Raw genomic sequence first — 21,929 nt, forward strand, 5'->3', positions numbered from 1 at the left:
GGTGGCTGGAAGTTCATTCGCACAAGGGCCATAGACCACTGTGCAAAGCCTCCACAGCTGGGCTCCCGGAGACATGTGAAGCCTGTACATAAACACTAAGGGAGTGAGCAAACTGGACCCCATCATACCTTGACTAGACAGACCTAACAGGGACTACTTTTTAAAAAAAAGATTTATTATGTATATAGTGTTCAGCCTGCAGGCCAGAAGAGGGTGTCAGATCTCATTACAGATGGTTGTGAGCCACCATGTGGTTGCTGGGACTCAGGACCTCTGCAAGAACAGCCAGTGCTCTCAACCTCTGAGCCATTTCTCCAGCCCCAACAGGGACTATGTGAAGCACAACCTCAACATTGTCTGTATACACTATGGATCTTTAGCACTCCAGCCCTTCCCCTTATCAGACCCAGAGGGTAGCAGCAATCCACCCCTCACCCCCAGTAATTGCTGGGTCATTCCTGGGCACTGAGCTTACACCCTGTGACCAGCACTAGACCAGAGTGGTACTTGCCAGGGAAATACATTTCTCCTGGGTCAACATGCCAGGAAGGTGAGCATCCCCTATAGGCATGGGAAGCACCCTACCCCTTCAATGACAGACAAGAACAAGGGCAGGTAGAACTTTCCCAAAGGGCACACAGTTTATTAGGCAGCAGCTGGGAAATCAGCGGTTAGACTTGGCCACACGCTCCAGTTCATCTTTCTTCTTGATGGCGTAGGAGTTGGAGGAGCCCTGCAAGGACAGGTGGTTAGCTCCGAATGGTGGGTGAGCCCCCAGACACCCAACCCGTGTGCCCTGACCCACCTTGGCAGCATTGATGAGCTCATCTGCAAGGCACTCAGCAATCGTCTTGATGTTCCTGAAAGCGGCCTCACGAGCTCCCGTGCACAGGAGCCAGATGGCCTAGAGAAGACAGGTAGGGCTCAGGCCACAAAGGGTACCAGTCTTCCCAGTGATCGGGACCCACCTCTACAGAAACCCGCTTTTCATCACTACACGCTGTCACCCAGAGATGAGATACAAGGGAGCAGACATCCTGTCAGACAGCGGGCTAAAACAACAACAAAAAAAAACCATGGGCCCCTACTAACAAGACTTAAGAAGTGCCAGCAAAGTGTGAGATGCTCTTGACGTCACCATGGTATGCAGGGATCAAGCAAATCCATCTTGTGCCTCTCAAATAGCTAAAACTACAGATATGTGCCACCACTCAACAGGCTCATAAATGGATCAAGTTTAAAACAAATGAACCAGACCTAGGAGGAAGGCTGGGGCTCCATTTGCCCACACAGGGTGGAAATCCAGGAAGGTTTCCTGGAGGAAGTGAGGCTCTGGGTGAAACATGCAAGCCAGAACTCCACCCACTCATGCTGGTGGTTCCTGTCCCAGCCCTTCACAAGCCTGACTCACCTGATTCACACGGCGCAGTGGGGACACATCCACAGCCTGCCGTCTCACAGTCCCAGCTCGCCCAATTCGGGTTGAGTCTTCCCGGGGGCCACTGTTGATGATGGCATTCACCAGGACCTGCAGAGGGTTCTGGCAGAAAGGGAGGCCATGAGCCTGACACCCACCCCCAACCTCCCCCAGAGCAAGGTGGCAGTGTCACAGGTGATGAATCTGGCACATGTACCGTGAAGCTTTGGCATGAATCAAGGGCAGTCTTACCTCACCAGTGAGCAGGTGGATGATCTCAAAGGCATGCTTGACGATTCGGACAGTCATAAGCTTCTTGCCGTTGTTGCGGCCATGCATCATCATGGAGTTAGTGAGGCGCTCCACAATGGGGCACTGGGCTTTGCGGAAGCGCTTGGCGGCATACCGCCCCGCGCTGTGGGGCAGGTACTTGGCATACTTCTCCTTCACAGCAATGTAATCCTGGGTGGCAAAGTGAGGATGAAGGGGCAGTCAGGGGTGGGACCGGCCTCAGACGGGCATCGGAGGGGACTGAGAACTGGCTCAAGGCATGGCATGCCCCAGCAGGCTGTGAATGTGAGCCTTGAGAATAGAACTGAACAAGTGACTGGTGAAGTCACACACACACACACACACACACACCTCTATATTCCAACACCCGGGAGGCAGGAGGATCACTAATGGTTCAAAACCAGCCTGGTCTACAGTGTCTTTCAGCACAGTCAGGGCAACACAGAGACCTTACTGGAGGAGAGGGGTGTCCAGTGCACTACAGGACACTTGGCAGCACTTGGTTGATTATTCTGGCAACATGGTGTAGGCCATGACTACATAGTAAGACACATACACTCTCTCAATAAGTCATATAAAAAAGGAAAAAAGAAGGGGGCGGGGGCGGGGCGCTGGAGAGATGGCTCAGAGGTTAGGAGCCCTGGCTGCTCTTCCAGAGGACCCAGGTTCAATTCCCAGCTCCCACATGGCAGTTCACAACTGTCTGTAACTCCTGTTCCAGGGGATCCAATACCCTCACCCAGACATACATGTAGGCAAAACACCAACGTACATAAAATACAAATAAATACATAAAAAGAGAAAAAATAATTGAGATTCAATGTGACCTGTGAGACAGAAAACATTTACAATCTTACCCCTTAGCTAAGAAGTTCCTGGGCATGTACACATTGCAGTTAGTTAGGTGGTAGCTGGCCTAGCATGTGAAAAGCCCTGAATTCAATCCCTAACAGCAAAAATAAGATCGCAGACCTCTGTAAACAAACGCACAAAGTAAAGACCCACCAGACAAGCCTGAATATACTTTGAATACCTGGGTCCTGTTGTATACCTTTCTCCTTTATTTACTTTGTGCATGTTATGTATGTATAGAAGTCAGAGGATAATTTACAGCTATCAGTTTTCTCCTATCTGTGAATTCCAAGGGTTAAATTTATGTTGTCAGGCTTAGTAGCAACTGTCTTTACAAGCAGAGCCCCTGCACAGGCCCATTCTGTGGCATCTTTAATTTAATTTCTTTGAACAAAAGGGACAAGTGAGCCTTAGGATGTAGCTGAAGTCATTAGGGTGCTTGCCTTGCACATACAAAAACCTGAGTTCAATTTCCAGCAGTGTGTAAACCTGGGTATGGTGATATATGCCTACAATCCCAGCATTTGTGCAGAATGCACAAGATGATTATTAGCTCTTTCCACTATATAGTAGTGGGTTTCAGGCTAGCCTGAGCTATATGAGACTCTCTCAAAAGGGATATGAGTGCAAAAAAGAGAACCAGCACAACCACTTTAATTTGCACATATACTAACACGGCCATTAAATAGCACCCACACACCCAGAGCCAACTGACACTTAGGAGGGGGGCAGTAGGGACATCTCACTATGTAGCTACAACTGGCCTCATACTCAAAATCCTCTTGCTTCAGCTTGAAAGCAGCAGTTCAGGCACACAACACCATGCCCAGCTTACCAACTGACTTTGACAAGGGTGCCAACACTGTTCAGGTTGGTTGAAGTGGTCTGTTCAACAGAAGATACTGCCAACTGAACATATGAATGCAAAATGATACAAAGACAGATGTATTTAACACATGTCTTTAATTCCAGCACTTGGGGAACAGAGGCAGGAGGATCTCTATCGAGTTCCAAGCCAACCAGGGCTACATAGCCAAGGCTCTGTCTCAAAAGACAATGGATTCAGAAAAGAAAAAAAAAAACTTACAATACACTGTAACAACTTTTGGTATAGGTTGTAACAAGGCAAGGATATGGCTGTCCAGTTATTGCTCTTCTAGCTTGTCATAAACATGAACCGGTTTAAACCTAGATGTCATATGTCCTTTTCTGAACTGGAAGAATCCACATCTGCTCTCAATCAAAAGCCAAAAAGACTACCACCAAGTTCCTTTTACCTGTAGAGAAATATCGTTGATCTGCACATCATCAGTGCTCCATTTCCCAAAGAGCTTGATGTCTGGGGTCTCTGCCACCGCTGGTGTGGCTGTCTCCCACTCCGTCATTCTGGGGACGGGATAGCAACAAGAAACCGTTATTGTTCATCCACCCTAGAACAGTCATATTTACCCCAAACTCTCGAGACTAACCTCCACTTTGTGGGAAACTGTGTAGCAAAAGGGAACCCAAAAGCTTTGAACATCCCTCCAAACCTAGGAAAACGACTGAGCTGTAGAAAGAACCTGCTCTTTACTCAGGAACCCGAGGTCTAGGTCCCGACAGTCACCCAGCTAAACAGCGGGTACACGGAACGCAGTATGATATAGCTCATGAAGCCATGCAGACACCCATCGGCACATATCCTGTATCAAACTCCCAGTGTGCATTTATAAAGCGTCCATCCTGCGAAAAGCAACTAGCAGTCCATGAGTAACATATGGGAATAAGGACCACCGTATGGATCCAGAGAGATAATCAATACAAGTGTTTCCTTCCTTGTCTGACTCTATGGAGACGCTAGGGGCTGTTATGGAACAAAACGCGTACTGAGCAAAAGGATCACTAGAAAACTAGGAGGAACTAGATGTTCGGTCGCTATATAGCCCTAGAATCCAAGTGACTTTCCTAGGGTGCCGAGTGTTAAAAGCATGGAGCCAACACTGCAAACGGGGCAAGAGTAACCGGCCGGGGCGAGTTTCCTGGACACTCTTTTCCGGAGGGAAAGGTGAGGTCCAAACGGGAAGGCCCAGGTCTCGGGTGCCGCCTCCGGGTCCCCAATGTCCCTCAGAACACACAGGGCCGTCCCTTTGGAACTCCGGGCCCCTCCGCAGCCTCACCTGAGGGCGCAGACCGGGCTTCTCGGTCGCTCGGCGTGGACCACGCGCCGTCCTGGCACAGACAGGAAGAGGCCGCGCGCTGCGGGCCGGCGCTTTTAAGTGAAGCGAAAACTTCCGGGTCAGAGGCAGGAACGCATGCGCAGAGGAACAAACGTGCTCCTGGACCAATGGGGAGTTAGGAGGAGACGCGCCCTTTGAGCCGTACAGAGCATGTGCACTTTCAGAAACTGCGCCACAACCATCTTCTGGCGGATGTCTGAAGTACCTGCCGAGCTTGTGAGTCGGTGAACATGCGCAGAAACGTCCGCGAAACGAACACCGCCATATCTAAAAAGGGCAGACGTCCAGTCCACGCTCACGGCAAACGGGCTGCAAAGCCAAGGCGCCAGGGACCGTGGGTTCCTAGCGAAGGCAGCCAGGTCGGCTCAGTATTTCTCGACAAAATGGTGGGGTCGGGTCTGGTGGTCACCACTGATCCGGGGTCGCAAGCATCGGCCCCACCCTCTCTACCTTCCTGGCCAGCGGGGCTCGGCGTGTCCCAGGCTTCCGGTATGGGACCACTTCCATCTTAAGCACTCTGGCTTCTCCTGGCCGGCCTTTTTTTTCTCAGGGCACGAGACGCTGACTACCAATCAGCAGCTGTGTGACCCGCCCGGGGGAGGGTTACATGGAGCGAGTTCTGGAGGGCGGTGAGATTGTCGGCACCGAGGATCTCTCGGGTGACAACTTCATCTGAAATCCCAACGACTTGATGTTTATAACCGGGACTCGTTGCCTGCAGACTGAGGTGTTTTTTGTTGTTTTGCTTTTTCCAGACAGGATTTTTCTGTGTAGCCCTTGCTGTCTTGGAACTCGCTCTGTAGACCAGGCTGGGCCGAACTTCACAGAGATCCACCTGCCTCTGCCTTTCTGGAGCAGGAATCAAAGGCGTGTGCCCCCACCGCCAGGCACAGGTGTGTTCTTTTAACTAGGCTGACCTCTGCATTTATCGCCTAAGGACAGAATGGGATATAGTCACCATACAGAAATAAGTTAACCACCCTACACACGCCTCTATCCTCTTCCCCAACTACTCTTAAAATGGTCTTTATGAACAGGTCAGGTCTGGGAGCGGATAGCTCCCGAACTTTCTCAGGGCGTCTGCTGGGATATAAGTTCCTTCTGGGGGCTGGAGAGATGGCTTAGAGGTTAAGAGCACTGGCTGCTCTTTCAGAGGTCCTGAGTTCAATTCCCAGCAACCACATGGTGGCTCACAACCATCTGTAATGAGATCTGGTGCCCTTTTCTGGGGTGCAGGCAGAACACTGTATACATAGTAAATAAATAAATAAATCTTTAAAAAAAAAGTTCCTTCTGATCTCAGTTCAAGCCTTATGTGTGGGGTCGGAGGGAAAAGGGGATTGTCAGGAGTCCTACCTAGTTAGCCAGTCTCTGAGCTGCAGATTTTAAGGCTGTGCCTTGCTTGTGGTTGTTTTGGGAGTGGGGCTGGGGAGGAGCGGAGTGTTACCCTACCTTGAAAGCTGTGGCTTCACCATAATGGTTGATAATGGGCATTTTTATAGACCTCATGAAGTGAGGAGCTCCTGAATATGGCCCGTAGGTTTAGAGAAGCACTCCAGAAATTGACTTGCAAAGGTAAAATTCAGTTTGCTCAAGCCAGGGGTGGTGGTGCACACCTGACACCCCAGCATTTGGGAAACAGAAGCAGGAGAACTGAGAGTTCAGGACCACCTTCTACTACACAGTGAGTTTAAGGCCAGTTGGGGCTACAGGAGATTCTACTTCAAAGCAACAACCAAAGCAGTTAGAATTATTATTAATATTTTGAGACAAAGTCTCATTATGTAGCTGTGGCTAGCTTGCAAATTGCTGTGTAGACCCAACTGGCCTTGAACTCAGATCTGCCTGTCTCTGCCTCTCAAAAGTTGCGATTAGAGGCCGGGCGGCGGCGGTGGTGGTGGTGGTGGTGGTGGTGGTGGTGGTGGTGGTGGTGCACGCCTTTAATCCCAGCACTCATGGAGGCAGAGGCAGGAGGATCTCTGTGAGTTCAAGGCCAGCCTGGGCTACAGAATGAATTTCAGGAAAGGCTCCAAAGCTACACAGAGAAACCTTGTCTCAAAATAGAATAAAATGAAAAGTTGGGATTAGAGCACCCCTAAGATTCTTTTTTTTATTTTATTTTTATTTTTCGAGACAGTGTTTCTCTGTGTAGCTTTAGAGGCTGTCCTGGAACTTGCTCTGTAGACTAGGCTGGCCTCAAACTCAGAGATGTGCATGCTCTGCCTCCCGAATACTGGGACGAAAGGCGTGAACCACCACATCTGTTGCTTCTGCCTCCCAACTGTTGTGGGTTATCCATCAAAGAAAAATACTTGGACACAGATTTAAGCCAATAGAAAGTCTTTATTACCAGCTGATGACTATCCTGGGTGGGATCCCAGTATAGCCCCAAGCCTTTCTCAGGGTGAGCTTTTAAGCACAAAAACCATATCCTGGGTTGACATATTTCAGTTAACAAGAACACTTTTAGGCAGAAGCAGAACTGCAGAAAAACCAAAAAAAAAAAAAAAAAAAAATTGGAATTAGTATGAAAACATCCTTTCCTCCAGCCTCCATGGGGCATAGGATCCTGTAGTACCTTGATTTTTAAACTATTGGCTTTCAGAATTATGAAATAAATTGCTGTTGTTCTAAGTCACCATTCACAGGAAACTAAAATGCCTTAGAAACCCATCTCTGCCCTGATTGGCCTTTGCGTCCATCTCACCTTGGAGAGACTCCTGACAGCTCTATGGTGCCAATCTGGATTGCCAGCCCTCCTCATTCATTGGTCCCTTCCTAGTTGGACTCATCCTGTGGTAAACCCCTTGCAAACTCTATATAGACAATACAGATCATTTATTCTTCAGGACAACCTTATGACACAGACACCCCATTTTACATAGCATGATAGGCTAGAGAGATGAAGAAATGGTTTCTCAGCAAAAGAAGGGAAGGACGAGAGTTAAAGAGGCTGCCTCTAGAACATGAAGTCTCCTATCTCACCTGACCTGTCCTCCCTGCACTGTGTCTCCCACAGCTCTGCAGGTGCCTAAATTTGGTCCTTTTTTATGGACCTGGCATGACCTAGGGAAGAATTTACTCTGCTCATCAACCTCTTGCAAGGAGATTCTGCATATTGCATAATCATGTTATTACTTGTAATAAGATGGGATGAGGAAACAGGAGCATTGGCCATGCAGTGGCAGACACAAGAAAACCTACCTCAAAAGAAGGTGGAAAGAGCCGGGCGATGGTGGCGCACACCTTTAATCCCAAGCACTTGGGAGGCAGAGGCAGGTGGATCTCTGCGAGTTTGAGGCTAGCCTGGTCTGCAGAGTGAGTTCCAGGACAGCCAGGGCTGTTACACAGAGAAACCCTGTCTTGAAAAATTAAAGAAAAAAAATAAAAAGGTGGAAAGAGACAACTCGCCCAAAATTGTCCTCTAATCTCCACATGTATGCTGTTGAATATGTATCCCTCCCCACCACAATAAATACATCTTAAGGACACACAAGCAAGCAAAATGGGGTTGGTGAGATGGTTCAGCATACACCCACAAAAGAGATTAGTAGATGTAAAAAAAAAAAAAAAAAAAAAAAAAAGACCACAGAATGAATCAATGACAGGCATCTCTGTTGCTCCCTGAGCTCCTGCAGCATCGGTCTGTCTCCCCCTCTGTAGACTCCATGGCAGACAAGCTGACCATTCCCACTGCTCTGGGCCTTTGTTCTTGTAACCAAGCAGCATGTCCAACCATGGCTGGACGTGGGAGGCATACTTGTTTTGTTTTGTTTTTTTAAATTACATTTTTCATTTACATACTGCAATTTCCCCTCCCTCCTCTCCACCCATTCCCTCCTCCCACCTCCCATCTACCCCCCCCCCCCCCATCCACTTCTCCATTTCTGTTCAGAAAGGGGCTGGCCTCCTATGGTATTAACAAAGTGTGGCACACCAAGTTGAGGCAGGACCAAGCTCCTCTCCCTGCATCAAGGCTGGGTGAGGCAACCCAGCAGGGGAAAGGTTCCTAAAAGGCAGTTCAAGTGCCAGGAGGCAAACTTGTTACAGGAAAAGCACTTCAAAGCAGAGAATTGTGGAATTCTGTCCTCTGGGCAGAACATGGCCATTGCCCTCAAACTGTCCAGAGCTATGATTACCAGGATACTCTTTCTGCTAAGGAAGGGTGGAGGGGGGGTGCTTTATTTATTTATTTATTTATTTATTTATTTATTTTTATTTTTTGTTTTTTTTCGAGACAGGGTTTCTCTGTGTAGCTTTGCGCCTTTCCTGGAGCTCACTTGGTAGACCAGGCTGGCCTCGAACTCACAGAGATCCGCCTGGCTCTGCCTCCCGAGTGCTGGGATTAAAGGCGTGCGCCACCACCGCCTGGCTTAGGGGGGGTGCTTTATGAGGCCACTCTCCTCCCAGAGGATTTATAGACAATAACAGGTTGCTTGCGTCAGAGAGAGATTTTCTTCAGCAAGGCAGCCACACATAATTTGCCCATGCTTCAGTTCAACTCATGGCTTTATCAAGTTTCTACTTTCTCCTTTTGTGGAATCCTTTGTTTTGGCTGGTGGCACCCTGTCTTAGTTAGGTTTTTATTGCTGTGAAGAGACACCATGACCATGGCAACTCTTACAAAGAAAATATTTAATTGAGGTGTCTCACAGTTTCAGAGGTTCAGTCCATTGTCATCATGATGAGGAGCATGGTGGCATGCAGGCAGATGTGGCATGCAGGCAGATGTGGTGCTAGAGCTGAGTCCTGCATCTTGCAGACATCAGCAAGTCCACTGACTCACTGGGCAGTATCCTGAGCATAGGAATAACAACATAGACTGGAAATATTTTACTTTCTGTCTTTTTTTTTTTTCTTTATTGTTGTTTTGTTTGTTTTGGTTTCTGAGACAGGGTCTCACTATGTAGCCCTGCCTGGCCTGGAATTCACCATGTAGACCAGGCTAGCCTCAAACTCCACAAAGAACTTCTGGCCTCTGCCTCTGGAGTGCTGGGATTAAAGGCCTTGAGCCACCATATCCTCTGGAGAGCAGCCAGTGCTTTTAACCACTGAGCCGTCTCTTTAGGACCAGCATTCACCATTCTGGTATAGACAGGTGTGATAGTTCTTACCTGTAATACCCGCACCTGGGAAGTGGAGGCAGGAGAATCAGAAATTCGTTATCCTTGGTTACACAGTGAGTTCCAGGTCAGCCTGAACTATATGAGATCTTGTCTTAAAATAACAAATGTGATGAAGGCAGAAATCACAGGACGGGGAGGGGGCATTATGAGAATTGACAAAAGGCAGTTGGCCTGGCCATGCCATTTTATCCACGACCAGGAGAATAAATAGGGTTCATGCAACCTAGGGGGCTTTTGTTCTTCACACTGGCTGCACTTAGTTATCAAGGGAACTTTGATACTCAGTGGTCGGTTCCACCTAGAGACCAGATTTCACCAGCGTGGAGGGCCTGTTCACTGGGATATCTTAGTACTTTCCAGGAGTCTTCTAATTTTTACCTGAGCCTGGCAGTCACTATCTTCTTGATAAGGCAGGTTAATGATCCATTTATGGGTTGGCAGGGGATCACCTGACCCTGTTACCAAGACATACAGCCCCTCCTCCCTCAATTAGCATACAGGAGGGATTCCCCAGGACTACATTTCCCACCAGGCATTGCGGTCCCCCTCCCCCCCCCAGGTCCCAAGCCCTGAGGCCCTATGCGATCTGGTGCTGGCAGCTGCTAATGAGTATGTGGCGTTCTGTCCAGTCCTGCTGCTCTGGTCTTCAAAACGGAAACCTTCGGGCCCTTAATGGGGCCGCCATCTCCTCCCCAAGCGTGGTATTAGGATGGAGGCGCGAAACAGCACACTTGCAGCCCGAACCTTTTGCTCCAGGTCTTGTCTCGCGTTTGCACTCTGGACATTCAATTCTGTACCGATCTGCTGGCTTCCTGGACCCTACAGTGGCTGGGAGATGGAAACTCATGAAGGGAGGTGCTGGGCCTATTACTGATGTGGCCGTCTAGGGGCTCTTGAGAGCCGAGCACCTACTTCCTGGTGGCCAAAGCCTGGGAACAGCCCCGTCCCCCTCCCCGCGAGCCATTGCTTCACATCCCGCCACCTGGCCTTTGCATTTGCTGTTTCCCTTTCCAGTTGCCTTAAGACATTTTCTGTCTGCTTCAGACTCAGCTGCAATGTCCTCATCTCAAAGAGGCTGGAGGAACCCATTATTGCCCTTCCTGCAAGCTGTAGTGCTGCTCTCAGATGTCCTTCAAGTAATTAATTTTCTCTTCTAAATGTTCTTTGTTTCTCGCCTGCACTTCACTGTAAGGGCAGTCTGACACTGTAGTTCCAAGTGCGCACGGAGAGACCATGAAGAGACACACACAGGTGCAGAAGGCACTCACGCCTGCACAAAAAGGACACTTATGTCCTGTGGTGTCTACATCCTCCTTCTCACTGCGTGTATACTATAGGACAGACAACCTAGGTTTGAGCTTGGGACTGTCAGTTGGGGTAAGGTTGACCTGTGACCCGAAGAGATGAGGCTGCCTCGGACTAGGCACTTTTGTGTTAATCATCAGTCATCTGTGATGCTCCTGCTTTACCCAGATAGAACCGTGGGTAGGCTATTAGACACTATTCATGTGCTCGTCTTGGTAGCGTTTCCCTTGTTACTTGTCTGCAGGCCGCTTAAACCTTGTGAGAACAGCAGCCGACGGGCGCCCCCTAGTGTTACAGTCCTTGCAAAGACCTTGAGTATCCCCAGCCTCGGCCTTATCAGTGTTAGAGCTCTTGTGTGGGCCTAGATGTCTGTATTCCTCCGATCTCGGTGGCAGTTGGTATGGGGATTTCTTCACCCTCCACAGCAGCCTGCGTTACAGCTCTTGGCCCTGGGTCTGAGAGCCTTGGGTCTAAAGACCTGAAAGCTCTGTGTTCTAGAGATCAGAGCCCAGTGGGTGGCAGCCTGTCTGGCCTGAGCTGTCTCTTTCAGTATCACAGACTACCTTGGGAAGAGAAGGCCTGTATGTGTGAACTTTGTATTCATGCATTGTTTCCACCCCAGGACACAGCTCTACCACATACACAGGGGCCTGTAATCCTGCAAACTGGGGGTGGGTTCTCAGTCCTACCTAAATACTCTGCATCTAACCCCTCTGTGGAGTAGCCCTGTGTATGGGCCTGCAGTGTGACCTTTGACTGGAGGACTCCCTCCACTGGCCACACAGAAGCAAATGCAGACATTGGAGCAGCCCAACCTGTATGCAATCTCTACCCATGTGGTAGGAATTTCAGTATTTTTATTGAAATTCTCCAGTTTGCAGCTCTCCTGGTGGTCTCTGTTCTTGTATGTGATAGTCCATCAGATGAGGCCATAAGAGGAGACATGGGAGGCTCCGGGAAACAGAATGAATTATGCTAATGGTCTAGATACAGTAGCTCATGTAGATCCAAGACTGAGGATCTTCTGAAGTCACCCATGTTAGTCAGGAGGCACAAGAGCTAGGGGATCATCTTTCTGAGGGAAACGAAGGCAGGCAGAGTAAACAGGTTATGCTTTTAGGACAGAGTGCTGGCATCCCTAAGTCTATGGCACCCAAGGCAAAGAAGACTCAGTATAGCCATGTTGTTTTGACTACTGCAGCTGGGCTTATGTGGGAAGAGAGGCTTTTCCACAAATGTCTTTATGAAGAAAACATGGGTGGAGGACAGTAACTACCCAAGGGAGGTACTGGTCACACTCATCCTGGAGACACTGGAAAGGGTTTGAGCATCTTGTGCACTGTGTCCACAGCATGAGCTATTTTGTGTCCTTGGGAGCGCTGGCCTGTGCATTCTGTAAGAAGTGCAAGTACAATGACATGGTCAGAGGTTTAAGACAGTTATGAATGGGGCACCACAGCAGCAAGAGAGTGTCAGGCAAGATGAAGTCAGCTCAAAATGGCTGGGGAAGCTTCTCAAGGACATCTGAGATATCAGAGAGGAGAGAGGGAATGAGGGTTCCAGGGAGAGTAGAAAGGCACACAGGTGGGAGAAAGCAGGGCTGGCATGTGGGAGGTGAGGCTACAGGAGTGGAAGAGGCGAGAGGAGGCCAGCTTTGGAGCAAACAGACAACAGGCAAGGACTGTAGCTTGTCCAACAGGCCGACCAGTACTTTGAAACCATTTTTACATCACCGTGAGACAAAGACAAACATTCATATACGCATTTGAGGATAACCAGATCAATTGCTTGGGCCAAAGTGACACATATCCTGGCATATTTGTACCTCACTCAACAAGGTTTGCTGAAAAGGTAACTCACTGGACAACTTCCTGCCATGGAATGACACAACATGATTTGGGTAGCAGCTTGCAGCAGGAAGAAAGTGGGTGGGGACGGAATGAAGGCAGGAAGGGCTGAGAAAGGACCCTGATAAAAATCCAGTGGGAGGCAATCAGAGCTCACAGACAGTGATGCTGGAGGAGGGGCTGGATTAGAGATGAACCTGAGGTGAATCCACAGGGCTGGAGTCTATGAGATGCGAAAGGAAGATGTGGGAGGAAAAGACAGAGATTGGGCAAGTGTCAAGTACTGTTGTGGATGAAAACAGGGAAGGAAACACGATCAGGATGGCATGGAGAGGGCTTCATGGGAGAGGCAGCCTCTCGTGTCTGTCTTGGAGTTAGGCATACATTAATGTGGTGGGGAAGCAGGTAGGAAGGCACAGAGTGGGCCTGGAAGATGTCCTTTCCAAGCTGAACAGTGCAGGAACTGGCAAGAACAGTAGCCATGTGAGAACATGAAGCTTAAGTCTTCCTACATAGAGGATCTTGGGTCACCTGAGCCCAGACAGACAGCAGCTTTACTTGTTCTGGTTCCAAGAACCCATGCAGATTCTTAGCTCAGGTGTCTTTTCTCTGGGACCAGCCTGAGTGGGATAGAAAGGGCAATAGGAAGCTTCTAGAAGCTTCCTCAATTGGTCTGAATCTCTGTGTTCATTAGGGGACTTCACCTGGCCTCTCAAATGTAGAGTTGTTCCCAGATGGCCCCAGTCTGCCCTTAGACACTGGGCCGGCGACACAGTTACCAACCAGTGGGGACCCTGGCTCCTGTGGAATTCAGGGTTTCTTAGATGTCAAGCCTCTGAGGGAGGCTGTGCTATGGTGCTTCCAGTCACTGAAGCACAGTGATATGGATCTTGAGGTGTACCATGAGTGCTGAGCTGCGGCTGAAAGCTTTCCCACAGTCACTGCATTTGTAAGGCTTCTCCCCCGTGTGAGTACGCTGGTGCTCAATGAGGGACGAGCTTTGTGCGAAGGCCTTTGGGCAATCCTTACACTGATAGGGCTTCTCTCCGGAGTGGATCCTCAGGTGCCGGACCAGAGCTGAACAGTCACTGAAGGCTCTCCCACACACATCACACCTGTAGGGCTTCTCCCCAGTGTGGATGCGCTGGTGCTGCGTCAGGTGGGTGCTCTGGCTGAAGGCTTTGCCGCACAGATCACACTCATAGGGCCGCTCCCCCGTGTGTACCCGTTGATGTTGCGTGAGGTGGGTGCTGCGGCTGAAGGGTTTGCCACACTCCTCACACTTATAGGGCTTCTCCCCAGTGTGGATGCGCTGGTGCTGTGTCAGGTGGGTGACTCGTCTGAAGGCTTTCCCACACTCTTTACATGCATGAGGCTTTGCTCCTGTGTGGACAACCTGGTGTTGGGCAAGGTGGGTGCTCCGGCTGAAGGCCTTCCCACACTCAGTACAGGCATAGGGCATCTTCTGAGAGTGGCTCTTCTGGTGGGCCTCCAGGGCTGAAGCATTCTGGAATGTTCTCACACACTCTCCATACTTGGAGGGCTTCTTTCCTAAGTATGTATCTGGAGCTACCGTCCCATAACCATACAATGGGCCAAATTTCTCCTCTGCAGGAGACTTGTCTTGGGGAGGGAAGTTGGGCCACATGTTGGAACTGTTTCCTGAGGCATCAGACTCCTGGCCAGGCTGGTCTTTGGGGGCATCTGTGTGAGGCTCCAGGTCTTTTCTGAAATCCACCTCTTGGGCAGCAGACTTCATCCAGAGTGCTCCTAGGAGCTGTGACTGGCTCTCAGGCTTACAAGTGTGGGCAAAGGTGGATTTGGGGGAAACGCCTCTTATTAGTGTTTCAGTGGCCATGTCTGGTGGTTGTAACTCATCTGTGCTGCTCTGTTTGCAACTTGCCTCTTCATGTTCCACTCCTGGCTCCCATCCTGAAATCATTCAAATCATACTGTTACTCCCCCACCACAGATCATCACACAAGCCTCTCCATCCTTTTGAGGACCTGCTCACTCATTCTGAAAGGGGAGATGTGGATCACTCTTGTCATATGGCTTCATTCCCAAAGAGGAGTGTAGTGATATATTGTATACCCTAATAAAATTCGCCTGAAGATCAGAGAACAGAACAAGCCACTAGATTAAACATGGATGCCAGACAGTGGTGGCACACACTTTTAATCCTAGCACTCGGGAGGCAGAGATCTGTCTGGATCTCTGTGAGTTCAAAGCCACCCTGGACTACATGAGATTGACTCAGTCTAGGAAAGAAATAGAGCCAGGCAGTGGTGGCACACGCCTTTAATCCCAGTACTTGGGAATCACAGGCCTTTAATCCCAGCACTTGAGATCTCATGCCTTTGCTTGGGAAGCACACACGCCTTCAATCCCAGGAAGTGATGGCTGGGCAGAGAAAGATATGTAAGGCATGAGGAGACAGGAATTAGAAGTTTTTTCAGGCTGAGGAGTTGGTGAGGTAAAAGGTGGTGGCTGTAGCTTGTTCCTTTGTCTCTCTGATCTTTGATCTTTCATCATTTACCCCAATAATCTGGTACCCGTTTTTTTTTTTTTTTTTTTTTTTTTTTTTTTTTTTTTTTTTTATTAAAAGACCTTTTAGATTTCATGTTACAGAGAAGTTTCCCCTTCGGTGTCTTGGGTAAGAAAAAGGATTCAGGGCTGTACTCTTATACTACCCTAAACTGCATCATGGTTCTGATTTTTCCTCACCCAATCAAGCCATCCATCTTGTCAAGGCTCCTGATCTGGCTAAAATGCCAAAAGGAAAACTTTCATGTGGACAAGATCTGAAAGAAACAAGAGTGGAGGGAGCTAGGCCTTGTCAGATACCTGTGCATCTCCTCCCGGCAATCTTGGGCAGTGCCAAGTTCTGTGAGTCCAGGCTCTGTTCCTTAAAGTCAACAGCTGTCTTTGGGAATAGCGGCTAAATCAGAATCAATCCAGATGCCCATGATGTCATTTCTCACAGCAGAACTCTTAGGTAGACATCTGCTGCTATGGTTAGTGGGTGATTTGCTTCTGAAACTCCCAGATCTGAGTAAATAGGAGGTAAAGGCACACCTGCACTGCCCCACCCTTCATGGGTGCAAAGGTTATCTGAGGATACTTCATCTGGCAACATTTACAGATGAATCCTAGGGATGAGTCAGAGAAGGATGCAGTAGCTGTTGTTCTAGTCTACACTTGGGCTGAGTAGACTCAGGAACAGGGCTCTAACCCCAGACTTTGAGCCGCCAAGTTGTTAATCCTTAAGCTTTAACACTGCCATCATCTGGACCTAGTTTGTGATACTGCCGGTTTGCCAGGGCTGCTGGCTTATAAAGGTTTTGTTATGTGCTAGACTCCAAGTGCATTGTGTAACTTCCAACTGCTTCATTTCCTCTTCAGAAGGAGGTACTTAGTGGTTCCACTGTAGATGAGGAGACTGAGGCCCAGCAGAGGTATTGAGTTCCAGGTACAGGATCACAGGATTATGCATGGTCAAGCATGCCTTTAGTCCCAGCACTTGGGAGACAGAGCCAGGAGGATCTCTGAGTTCAAGGCCAGCTGGTCTATACAGCTTGTTCCAAGCCATAGTACTATATAGTAGTTCCAAGCCAAGAGCTACATAGTAAGACCCGGTCTCAATAAATGAATAAGTGGATAAAATCACAGGATTAGTAGAGATTCTGAGGGACTTGTACTTGCAGCCAGATTGGGACTTGCTCTAGAAGCTCCTGGACTAGAATGTACAGTGCTTGGGTCCCTGCATCCAACCAGATTTCTCTGGGCATGGCATACAGGTGTGAGTCTCCTTGAATGGCAAGTACCCACTCTAGTTCAGAGCCATCTAACCGCCCCCAGATCCTGTAGGCTAGCACAGGGAAGGCCACAAGAGGATACTCAGGGGTACTTATTTCTTTCCCCCTCCCCCTTGCTCAAGGCATCCAGTCATTTCATCTGGGCCAGTAGCCCATACTTCCTTCGGGGAAGTGCCCCAGGCTCACTATTAGCTCCTGGGATTTGACTGTCCAAAGGCAAACACAGGAGCTGACTGGTTCAGTGAAGCTCACACTAGACACTGCTTGCTGTTTTTTCCCTGTCCACTTGGGTAATGAACAAGTCAGGGGCCAATGGGCTACCTTTGTTCTCCTTGGGGAGATGCTAATAAGCCAGGGATGTGGCTCAGCTGGCAGAGTGCTTACCTACATGCATGGACGCCCTGGGTTTGATCCCCAGTACCATCTAAAGCTGGGTGTGGTGGCACATGCCTGTAATCCCAGCATCTGGGAGGTGGAGGCAGGAGGGTCAGGAGTTCAAGGTCATGCTCAGCTATGTAGCAAATTTGAAGTTAGCTTTGGTACAAGAGACCTTGTCTTTAGAAAAATAAAATAAAATAAAGCTAATGTAGAAAAACCCAGACTGAATGGAGATATAGAATGTGACAGTGGGTGAGATCAAGCAGCCTGAGTGTCCAGTGCTCCCTGAGTGCATCTTCTGGATACCGCTATATCTAAGCCCTTTACCCTTAATTGCTTGGGATTCGGTCACTTGTAACCATGGCTAAGGTACCAATGTGAGAATGAACACCTGAGCGAGCAATCCCTAAGTAGAGCTTGACCTCCTATATTCTAGGCAGGCTGTGCCGGAGCTCTCTGTGACCGACTACCTGCCTGCTGCTCCTCCTTACCTCTCTTGTCCAGCAGTTGAGTCAGATCCTCCACCAGTACGGCAGCCTCTTTTCCACTCCTCGGGCACTGAGCCCCCACCCAGGCCTGGATCTCAGGGGGCAGTGCACCCAGGAACTGCTCCAGCACCAGCAACTCCAGCATCTGTTCTTTGGAGGACGACTCTGGCCTCAGCCACTGGCAACATAACTCTCGAAGTTGTGCCAGCGCCTGATGGGGGCTGGATGCCTCCTCATAGCGGAAGTGCCGGAAGCGGAGGCGTGCGGCCTCAGGATGGGCAGTAGGGCTAGGGGGGGATCCCTGGCTCTGGGAGAGGCCAGCTTCTTCCTCCTCTTTCACCTTCACCTGAAGGAAGCTGTCCTGTTCCCAGAGTACTGGGCTCTGAGGGCACTTGGCGATGGCCATTGGGCAGATGAACTCAGTGAGACACGGGATGGCTGGAGCCTCAGAATTGGGTCTGCAGAAATGTTAGAGCTTCACCATCTGAAAAGAGGGAGGGGAGGTGCAGGTTTGAGGTAGCCAGACTGGCCTCCAATTCACCATCCTCCTGCCTCATCCTCCTCAGTGCATGCACTACCATGCCTGACTACTTTGCTTCTTTTTTTTTTTTTTAATTTTTATTGTATGTGCACTGGTGTTTCTGCTTGCATGTGTGTCTGTGTGAAGGTGTCAGAACTCCTGGAGCTGCAATTACAGACAGTGGTGAGCTACCATGTGGGTGCTGGGAATTGAACCCAGGTCCTCTGAAGAGCAGCCAGGACTTCTAACCACTGAGCCATCTCTCTAGTCCCCTACCTTGCTTCTTTTTTAAATGTATTTATTTGGGCCGGTGAAATGGATTATCAGGTAAAGGTGCTTCCCACCAAGCCACTCATTCTCACACAGAAAAAGATGAGTGTAATGACCATGGCAGCATCTACTCAAGAGCAGAGAATGATGTTCAGTGGTTCCATGCATTCAAAATATACAGGGTCCGGAGAGATGGCTGAGATGTTAAGAGCACTGGCTGTTCTTCCAGAGGTCCTGAGTTCAATTCCCAGCACCCACATGGTGGCTCACTTATCTATAATGGGATCTGGTGCCCTCTTCTGGTATTCAGGTACACATGCAGATAGAGCACTCACCAAAAACCAAATCAAACCAACCAACCAACTAACCAACCAACCAATGAAAAACAAAAAAATCAAAAAACAAAATATACAACAGGGAGGAACTCACTAAGCGCCAGCAGAGAGTTTCAAACCTATGATCACAGATGATTCTTGTTTAAATTTAGTAGGTCTTAAAAACAAAACAGTCATGATGTGGGAAGATCTGTAAGGAGGAGGAGGCTAACAGGGATAGGAGTAAGATGGGGGGGTGGTTTATAGTAATGATAATGCATGCCAACATGTATGAAATTATCAAATAACAAATTCAATAAAGTTAAAAAAGGAGGGGGCAGGCAATGGGAAGGTAAAGGTGCAGGAACCACATCCAGGCAATGGGAAGGTAAAGGTGCAGGAACCACATTGATGGAAGGAGAGAACTGACTCTTGCATATTGTCATTTGCTCTCCACTTGGGTGCCACATGTTAAAAAAAAAAAATCTACTTAGGGGCTGGAGAGATGGCTCAGCAGTAAAGACCACTGAATGCTCTTTCAGAAGACTTGGGTTCCATTCCTAGCACCCACATAGTGGCTCACAACTATCTTTAATTCCAATCTCAGGTCATCTGACATCCTCTTCTGGTTTCCACCAGGCATGCATCTGGTACAGCGACATACATGTAGGTCAAACACTCATACACATAAAAACGTAATTATAAAACGAAAGAATAAAGTAACTTCAACAGGGCAAAGGAGATGGTTCAGTCGGGTCAGGTGCTTGCATAGTAAGCATGACCTGAGTTTGGATCCCCGGGGCTCATAAGCCCAGCACGGCTGTGCAGGTCCACAACCTCAGCACAGAGGAAAGCAGAGACAGGCGGATCCCCAGGGCTCACTGGCCAGCTCAATTAACACATATTTTAGGATGGAATAAAAGCGGCTCAAGTATTTGGTGTCGGTGGTGTACACCCAGTGCTTGGGAGGCAGGAGGAACATTTCAGTCAGCACCTCAAACAGACACAGAGGATTTCACTCACACTTGAACTCAGTCACAAACTCACTGGCTCTGTCTCACAGCCCACCTACAAAGTCCATCAAAGAACTCTTTCTTTCAGTCGCTTCACTCGACGTGAATTACAAGGCCAAGATGCATGCATCAGACACAGCACAACCTGTCGGGCACATACAACCGGTCGGTCAGTCCCACTTTTTGTTTGTCCGTCTTATACTCGTCAGCCGTCCCACACTTCAGTCAGTCCGTCCCACACTCTGTCTATCCTTACTCACAGACCGTCAGCTTCGGCGTGGGCGTTCGCAGCTCTCAGCCCTCGGAGCCAGGGCTCCGGCTCTCACCGGGTCTCCAGAACTCCCAGCAGACAATTCCGGAGGCGCCCTGATGACGAACACACAGGCGCCTTCGTGACCAGAGACCACAACTCCCAACATGCCTAGCGCAGGCGCATGGCCACAGAGTGCGTCACCGGGACTACAAGTCCCAGAAAGCAAAGCGCCAAGTCCCTGGCCCCACTGGGAGTTGTAGGCCTGCGTGCCAGATGCGGGATCTGGGGTACCGAACCCAGGCTGGTGTTTGTTGGGACAGAGGTGGCTATGAGTGGGATGCGCGGGAAGTTGGAGCATGCACGGTGCAGGCGAATGAGGGCCATCTGATGGCTCACAACCATCTAACTGCAGTTCCAGGGGTTTTGGTGCCCTCTTTAGGCTTTCGCAGGCACCTGGCACACAAGTGCTGCACAGATACACAAGCAGGCAAAACATCCATATACATAATTTAAAAGAAAATCACATTTATTTAGTGCGTGTGTGTGCGTGCGTGCGTGCGTGGGTGGTGGTGGTGGTGATGGTGTATGTGCTATGATGCGAGTGAAGAGGTTAGGAGACAGCTTGTGGAAGTCAGTTCTCTCCTTTTACGACGTGAGTTCCTGGGATCAAACTCAGTCTTGGCAGCAACTGCTTTTACCCACTTAGCCGTCTTGTCAGCCATAGTTGGCTTATTTTTTGGTGCTGGGGAATCCAGAGATTTACTCACATTAAGCACAACCCTAAGTCCCAAGCTATAACCCTTCTCAGCCTTTGTCATTTTATTTGAATTTAACCAGTCTTAGCCAACCAGTACTAACCATGTGAGACAGACAGCTCAGGGCTAGGACATTTCAGAACCACGGACAGCTCCCGGCTCTAGGTAAGGCTCTTGTCTCAGAGGCGATTACTGCTGGGATTTGCTGAAACTGTTGATGAGTTTGCCTATCTTTGAGCTCCATCCAAAGCAAACAGGGTGCCGTTTAACAATGTGTGTTACGGTCTCAGCTCCATGCTGCCAAATTTCAAAGACAGCAATAACAGGTTGCCTGTATGCGGACGGTGCAGGTAACAGAAAGATTCAAGGCAGTGACTTCTCTAAGGAGAAAATCGCTAGAACAGCATTTCAAAATTCAGTTCCTCACAGAGATTCTCAGAAGGTAAAGAATCCCTTTGATACACCAATAGAGGCAAGGGTATTGAGCAGACTCCCAGGGCATGGACTTGCCCTGTGCCCACCCCTCTTTCAGATATCCTAACAGATACAGGATCAAACCAACTTTGACCTCTGCTGAGACCATCACTACTCAACTTAGGATCTGTTTCCTATCTGGAAAAGGGAGTAACAACACGGAAGACTGCTTGATCAGGCATTTGATAAATATTATGGGCTGGGCACCACACCATGAAACTCAGTCTAAGATGAACAAGAACAAGTATTTTCTAATAATGTATGCAATGTGTATAAAGTAGGTGGGTGTACTGAAGGGACCTGCATACTGCAGGGTGCTCCCCTCTTGACCCTGGATTGAGCACATACCACAACTAAACACCAATTTCCAAGCACAAACCAAATGCAGAGATCCATTATTCAGCAAGGCAGAGACAAGGTGGAATAACATGAACTGGGCTGAAACAGCAGAAAATAGCTTTGCACGTGTTAATTTTAAGAGGGAATGAGCTAGGACGTGTCGATTAGTTCTGATTGGGCATTTTAATTAGGCTACTCAAAATAATGAATATTTATTGCTGAACCTTGATTTTTTATTGGACCTTGGTGATCA

At 48.9% G+C, this 21,929-nt stretch overlaps 2 protein-coding genes across 4 annotated transcripts; both read right to left on the reverse strand.

Annotated features, from left to right (window-relative positions):
* Positions 1–616: 616 nt before the first annotated feature.
* On the reverse strand, positions 617–4,847 carry Rps5 (ribosomal protein S5). Its single transcript, XM_059245240.1, has 6 exons — positions 4,717–4,847; positions 3,838–3,946; positions 1,670–1,879; positions 1,412–1,540; positions 806–904; positions 617–733 (listed from the first exon to the last, which is right to left on the reverse strand). The coding sequence occupies exons 2-6, from the start codon at positions 3,943–3,945 to the stop codon at positions 665–667; spliced, it is 615 nt and encodes a 204-aa protein (XP_059101223.1). The 5' UTR covers position 3,946; positions 4,717–4,847; the 3' UTR covers positions 617–664.
* An 8,072-nt stretch (positions 4,848–12,919) lies between these two features.
* On the reverse strand, positions 12,920–20,224 carry Zscan22 (zinc finger and SCAN domain containing 22). 3 transcript variants are annotated; one of them, XM_059245172.1, is made up of 4 exons: positions 20,116–20,224; positions 19,890–20,000; positions 17,742–18,222; positions 12,920–14,986 (listed from the first exon to the last, which is right to left on the reverse strand). In XM_059245172.1, the coding sequence occupies exons 3-4, from the start codon at positions 18,142–18,144 to the stop codon at positions 13,920–13,922; spliced, it is 1,470 nt and encodes a 489-aa protein (XP_059101155.1). In that variant the 5' UTR covers positions 18,145–18,222; positions 19,890–20,000; positions 20,116–20,224; the 3' UTR covers positions 12,920–13,919. The 3 variants fall into 3 exon arrangements, with proteins under 3 accessions (XP_059101155.1, XP_059101164.1, XP_059101169.1); XM_059245181.1 differs by lacking the exon at positions 19,890–20,000 and having other exon boundaries at positions 20,116–20,213; XM_059245186.1 differs by lacking the exons at positions 19,890–20,000; positions 20,116–20,224 and having other exon boundaries at positions 17,742–18,506.
* Between the last annotated feature and the right edge of the window lie 1,705 nt (positions 20,225–21,929).

The sequence above is a fragment of the Peromyscus eremicus genome, chromosome 1 (genome assembly GCF_949786415.1).
Source record: "Peromyscus eremicus chromosome 1, PerEre_H2_v1, whole genome shotgun sequence".
Taxonomy (NCBI): Eukaryota; Metazoa; Chordata; class Mammalia; order Rodentia; family Cricetidae; genus Peromyscus; species Peromyscus eremicus.